This window comes from Gracilinanus agilis, chromosome 2 (genome assembly GCF_016433145.1).
Source record: "Gracilinanus agilis isolate LMUSP501 chromosome 2, AgileGrace, whole genome shotgun sequence".
NCBI lineage: Eukaryota > Metazoa > Chordata > Mammalia > Didelphimorphia > Didelphidae > Gracilinanus > Gracilinanus agilis.
The window spans coordinates 30,688,628-30,695,644 of record NC_058131.1 but is presented as its reverse complement, the minus strand read 5'-3'; the positions used below and the strand labels follow the sequence as shown (position 1 = coordinate 30,695,644).

The window sequence follows — 7,017 nt, the reverse complement described above, 5'->3', positions numbered from 1 at the left end:
AGTATCATGCCATCCTCTGCATCTCTTCATTGATGTCTCTTGAGTTCAAATTCTGCTTCAGACACTTGCTAATTGTAAGATCCTAGGCAAATCACTTAACCTCTTAAACTCCTGCCTAATTGAAAATAAAGATTTGAAATAATATTTCTAAAGCACAGTGCCTGGCACATAGTAGGTACTTTAAAATACTTATATTCCACCTTCTTTCTCTTGACACCACAAGGACACCAAAAGTAGAAATGTAATTACTACTTGAAAGAATTTTATTGAGAATGGAAGTTGGGCTGGAGAACACGCATCATCTAGTAGTTATTACTGACCCTTGCCTATGACCAGCCTATGTTCTTTTTTTTTTAGACCCTACAACTCTTTGATAGCTGTCACTATACTTTGTAGTGTATTCTAGTTTGACCCTGGCCACCATGCGCTTCTGCCATGCCCTCTGAGGAGCCTCTGAGTCAATTCTTCTGAAACTATAGTGTTTTGTGACCACCAGATAGTGCTAGAAGAAATTTGGTTTGCTTTTTTTTTTTCAAGGAAAAACTTATGGTTGCTAAAAGAATTTTGTGTTTCCCCAAATTGAATCTGTTCTCCTTTTGTTCATTTCTGAAAAGGAGAGAGAGAGAGAGAGAGAGAGAGAGAGAGAGAGAGAGAGAGAGAGAGAGGAGGAGGAGGAGGAGGAGGAGAAGAAGGAGGAGGAGGAGGAGGAGGAGAAGGAGAAGGAGAAGGAGAAAAAGAGGGAGAGACAGACAGAGACAGAGAGAGAGGGACAGAGGGAGAGGGAGAGAAATGGAAAAAGAGAGAGAGGGAAGGAGGGAAGGAGAGAGAGATGGAGAAAAAGAGAGAGGAGAGAGGGAGGGATGGAGGGAAAGAGATAGAGAGAGAGATGGAGGGAGAAAGAGACAGGAGAGGGAGGGAGGGAGGGATGGAAGGGGGAGGGAGAGACAGAGAGAGGAGAGGGAGGGAGGGGAAGGGAGGAAAGGGGAGAAAGAGAGAGAGGGAGAGCAGGTAGCCTCATACTGTATCTGGGCTTGAAACCTCCAGCATAATGTAATTTGCAAGTAGCGTCCAGAGGATTTCTCCATCTCTAACCTTCCATGCGATTCCAAGCTGGCTGGGTTTGGAACACTACCTACCATTTTTCTGGGGCCTCTGAAATCCCTGGAGTCTCATCATGCAAATTACTCTCTACAGAAGCTGGGCAGACAAGGTCATTGTCTCCCTCCGTGACCACATTCCTGCTTTATTATTATTAATTATTATTATTATTATTATTATTTTTATTGAGAGACAGTTATAAAAGAGGGGACAGAGCACCTCATTTGGAGTCAGAGGACCTGAGTTTGAATTCAGACCTTACCACTTACTACTTATATGACCCCAAATGCATCACTGTCCCCATCTTGGCCTGTTTTCCTCATCTGTAAAATGAGGGGATTGGGCTAGATGGCCTTTAAAGTCCCTTCCAGATAATCTGTGATCCAATGAGCCTGTGTGTATGTGATTGGTAGCAAGTCTTCCAGAATCTAAGCTGCCCTGTGTTTTCCCCAACAATTAAAAATGTGCACTTCCTGGAAGCAGCTGGGTAGCTCAGTGGATAGAGTCAGGCCTAGAGACGGGAGGTCCTAGGTTCAAATCCGTCCTCAGACACTTCCCAGCTGTGTGACCCTGGACAAGTCACTTGGCCCCCATTGCCCACCCTTACCACTCTTCCACCTAGGAGCCAATACACAGTATCGATTCTAAGGCGGAAAGTAAGGGTTTAAAAAATAAAATGTGCACTCCCTGCAAATCAGGCAAGGTACAACATGATGTCCGTGTGTAATCAGGGTTCAGAAATTCACCTATAACACAGCTACCAGTAACCACTTCTCCCATTTTTCCCAGAACATCATGAGTCACTGAGCCAACCAGCCGTGGCAGCCCTCTGAGCTTATGCAAGGCCCGGCCTAGCAGTTCTGCATCCACAGGTCACTGACCTGCTGTCCCATTCTTGAGCTTATGGATGGCTCGGCCTCAATCTCATAGTCTTCGAGCTCTATGAAATCCTTCCGGGCCTTCGGGGGCCCCACAAATAGTGTATTGAGTTAGAAAGAGGCTTCCTCTGGGTTCATCTCTCCCCTTTGTCTGAACAGAAGAGTTCTTGGATCCGGGACAGGCTAGACTTTCCAGGAGGATCCTCTGACCCCTTAGATCCAGAGTTGGAAGAGTCCTCCGCTGCCAGCAAGTATAACCTCCCCATTTTACAGATGGGGAAAATGAGGCCCAGGATAGTTAAGCCACATATCTAAGGTCACATGGCTAGTGAGATTGGAACTCAGGTCCTCCGACTTCTGAGCCACAGCTCTTTCCACTTCATCCCAGTGCCTTCCAATACGCAAAACACTCAGCTTCTTGCCCATCTGAATCGTTTTCTCTTGAGCTATTATTATCTAGCACTAATGGTCCCTGGAAATTTAAGAAGGCGACTCTTCCCAGAATCCATTTCACTGACCCTCTAAATCTCTTTCCCTTCCGCTCAACAGGGACTCTCGCTAACCCTTAATAGGTGATAAGAGTTCGCAGTGCATTATTTTGTTTTGTATTTTGTTTTTGCATCTCCTCTGGGGCGACTTTGCAGCCTGGCACGTGGCCTGGCACGTGGCCTGGCACAAGATGGCTTCGATCCATTATCTTGGGTGCTCACTCCGTTCCCTTGCCAAAGGCCTTGGCCATAAATGTGAACATCACACCGTTATTTGTATCTATCAGAGCTTTTCTGAATCGAAGCCCTGGCCCAGCCCTAGGTGACGTGTGCATCACGGGTCGTCCAAAGACAGCCGAAGGAAAGGTCTGATGATGCCACAAAGTTCACCGACCGTGATGGCGCCCTTCCCATTGGAAGTCCCAGACGGCCGGCCGAGTGTCTCGGGTAACCTTCATCTCTTCTCTGGGTATCACCATCTTCTCAGCCTCTCATGGTCTGTGGACTGGATGTATTTCCTCATCGATCTTCCCAACACTGGAGTGTATGTTGAACTCCTCCCTGGCTGGCTGGTGCCTCGACCCATCCTCGGCAAGCAGCGTCTAACTCACTGCAGTAGCCCGTGGCCGGGACTTTCTCTGTTCATATAGAACTTCTCAGCGATAGACCCCCTCTTCAACACCAAGAACTCCAGCGTGTATAGGGAATAATGAGCCTCATCGTCAGGAAGACCTCAGTGAGAGTTCTTGGGACCATCATCCCCTTGGCACAAAGCCAACCTCGTGCCGGCTGAGCACGGGCAGACGATTTCCCTGGGTGAGCCTAAGGCAGCATTAGCTCTTGGGTGAGGCATTTTCTGTAAGATTTAAAATTAATATCCCAATACTCCAAGTATTATATTTAATAAACATATTAATAACTTGAAGCAAGAAGAAAGTAAAAAGGGAGCTAACTCAGCCTGCACACGAGGAAAAAAGAGAGCGAGAGGCAGCGTTACACCAACAAACAACGTAAGCACGTAACTTGGGGACGAAAAGGAAAGGAATTCTGGGAAATGAAGTCCAGTGGTTCAAGATTTTCTAATTATACATTACCAAGCCTTTAAAATGTATTCACCCTTTTTATTTCAAGATCTCCAAACTGTGTCGATTGGTCCAAATTGACCCTCCATGACCTGCATTTGGTTCTTCCCAAACATAGAACCATGAGTGGGGCCGAGAGGCTTAGCAATGATAGCGTGATTCTTTTTTTCTTTTTTAACCCTTCCTTACCTTCTGTCTTAGAATCAATACCATGTATTGGTTCCAAGGCAGAAGAGTGGTAAGTTAGGCAGTGAGGGTGAAGTGATGCACCCAGGGTCACGCAGTTAGGAAGTATCAGAGATCACTGAGCTAGCCTGGCATATGGAGACACCGCCTCCCTAATCATAGTCCTCTTCAGCAGCTTCTCTATCTGTGACACTATCAAAGACCGTCCCTCCCTCTTCTGAGATTAGACACTTCATGTATACATCGTTGGCTTTTTCTTTGCTATCAAATTGGCTGTCAACAGTCAGTTGCCATTCATCAATAAGCATTTATTAATTTAATTAATGATGATAGATTGGTAGGTTGGGGTGCTAACTCAGATATGATTTTTTTTTGTAATAACAAAGTCCTAGATTTTCCAGATCTTTTGTACTTATAGCTGCCCTCCCTTGGGGGCAGCTGGGTAGCTCAGTGGATTGAGAGCCAGGCCTAGAGACGGGAGGTCCTGGGTTCAAATCTAGCCTCAGACACTTCCCAGCTGTGTGACCCTGGGCAAGTCACTTGATCCCCATTGCCTACCATTACCACTCTTCCACCTAGAAGCCAATACACAGTATTGACTCCAAGACAGAAGGTGAGGGTTTAAAAAAAAAATCCATCCCTTTATGTCCTTAAAATCATGTCACTTCCAGAACAAATTTCTTGTGTCTCCTCTCAGTCTAGCCCTGCCTTTGTTTTCTTGAGGACATCTGAGATTGTGATTAGAGGATCGGAGTGTGGCGGCTCCACTTTCCCGTGATAGTGAAAAGACTTGGTTATATACATCTTTGCAGATCTTTTCCAATTTTCTTCTGTTTCTTATCCTCCTTTCCTTTTTATCCTGAGGTGTCCTCAGGATATTATTGCTTAATCGGATCTCTTGGAGGCAGCTAGGTAGCATGGAAAATAGAGAGCCAGGTGTGGCATCGGGAGGTCCTGGGTTCAAATTTGGGCCCGGACACTTCTGAGATACGTGGCCAAGTCACTTACCTCCCAGGTGCTTCGCCCTTGCTGCTCTTCTGCCCTGGAATCCGTACTAAGACAGAAGGTAAGGGTTGTCGGAGGTCAGTAGAAGCTGATGATTTCGGTGGCTTTCTTTTGCATTCTGCGGCTTTGCTGAAGTTGTTCATGATTTCTCTTGGTTTGGGGCTGACTCTTTGGAGTCACTGCCACAACCTTGGTGCGAGCCCCGAGCTTCCAATCACAGCTCCCAGACCGGACCCGCAGCCAGTCACTGTAGTCTTGATAACCGTCTCGAGGGAGAATAATGGCTATCTTCAGGAGCTCGTCCAACCGGGGAACACAAAAGCACACCTTCCAAAGCTGCTTGTTCATTTGTGACCCGAGGAAGGATCTGGGTCCCTGCGTTAAAAAGGTCAACAAGATGGATATCCCAGACAAAGCCGAACCACGTGGCATCCGCAGAAAGCCGTGCTGCTTCAGGACATTTTGTGGGTCAGCATCCACTGAAAACCATAGCTGAGAAGCCCCCACCAATATGTTTATTAACATGGTGGCCCGTCAATCTGAGGATTTAATTCATTCAGAATTAAAGAATACCAGAAGGGGGGCAGCTGGGTAGCTCAGTGGATGGAGAGTCAGGCCTAGAGATGAGAGGTCCTGGGTTCAAACCCGGCCTCAGACACTTCCCAGCTGTGTGACCCTGGGCAAGTCACTTGACCCCCATGGCCCACCCTGACCACTCTTCCACCTAGGAGCCAATACCCAGAAGTTAAGGGTTTAAAAAAATACCAGAAAATGGTCTTGTAAAAAGAAATGGCCATCAGATATTCCTCCTTCTTCTTCCCCATAAACCCGGAGCATCCCCTTACCACAAAGACACACAATCAGCGGGGGAGAGTGGACACCCAGAAGGATCTCTCCGGGGAATAGGTCTATGAGGAACTCAGGTGTCTGGGGAACGTCCCATGCCTTCTGGTGGTAGCATGGCCCTGTCCATCCTGGCTGGCTCCCTGAGAAGCGTAGTTCTCTGCTGAGTCTGGACGTCACCTCCCGTTCGTGGTCCTCCCCACTGAGTGCGACATTTCTGCTGCCTCCACTTTTCCGAATCTCCTGGGCTCGGTCCTTCCTTAGGAGGGCCTCGTTTCTTTTAGCCTAGCCCCCGAGTCCGAGCATCAGCTCTTTTTCAAAGGCAGAGCCCTCAGGAAAGAAGACTCGGCTACTTTCTCTCCATAAGGAGAGACAGATGTCAGTCCAGGAACCCAGACTGTGCCAGCCAGCCAACGAGAGCCCACAGGCGTCAGTCTGTGTTCGAACTCTTTCCCTCTTGGCAGAACCATCTCAATAGGACTCCTCTTTCCCTGCAGCCAGATCTCTCCCTCACTTTGAGGGCCGCCTGGTTTTCCTCAGCCTCACCCTTGACTAAAATGCATTGGGCTTGCTAGGCCATTGAGGGTTATTGAGGAGAGGAGCGACATGGCCACGTCTGCTTTAAGGAAAAGCATTCCAGCAGCTGTGCTGACTTCATATAAATCCAGAGCAGGTACAATCACATCCACTTACGAGACAGATGAACAACACCCTACGCCCAGCCCATTGGGATGGTGCGAAAACCCTTTGGAAAAGTGCAATAGAAATACTGTCTGTGGCAGAGTTTTCTGAACCTTTTTTGGGTCCCGGACCTCTGTGGCATCTAGCAAAGCCTCTGTAGGCCCCTTCTCAGAATAATATTTTTAAGTGCATAAAATAAAAATAAGTAGAATTACGAAAAAAAACCAATTGTACTAAAACTCAGAAATCCAACTAGTAAAAAAGAAAGTGTATGGGCAGCGAGGTAGCACAGTAGGCAGAGGGCCAGGCCTGGAGTTGGAAGGACCTGGGCTTAAATCTGGCTTCAGACACTTCCTGGCTGTGTGACCCTGGGCAAGTCACTTCACCTCAATAGTTTAGCCCTTGCTGCTCTTCTTAGAATTGGTTCTAGGATAGAAGGAAAGGGAGAGAGGGTAGGAGGGAGGAAGGCTGGGAAAGGTGGAAGGGAGGGAGAAGTTTATGAAACCCTGGTCTCTTGGGCATCTGAAGCCCCAGCCAGGTCCCATTCTCTGAAGCTTTTTGCTTCCGTCTTTCTGGGCTTCCCTCTTTCTGGGCTTCCCTCTGGTCCTTCCTGGGAGAAGTCTCTCCGGCCTCCTTGCATTTACCGCCCGGTACAGAGATGACCAGGCTCTCGGCCCTTTCTCCCTTCCACAGGCCCTGCGACGACGACCGGGATTCTCCAAGATCTTACACATCAAGGTGGAAGGTGGCTGCTAA

The 7,017-nt window shown here is 47.8% G+C and overlaps 1 protein-coding gene across 1 annotated transcript in view; it reads left to right on the top strand.

Annotated features, from left to right (window-relative positions):
• Window positions 1–7,017, top strand: part of FBXO41 (F-box protein 41) — a 60,862-nt gene extending 53,845 nt beyond the window's left edge. The window contains exon 13 of the mRNA XM_044659289.1: window positions 6,955–7,017. Within this exon, the coding sequence (XP_044515224.1) occupies window positions 6,955–7,017 (63 nt within the window). The remainder of the gene's footprint in view (window positions 1–6,954) is intronic.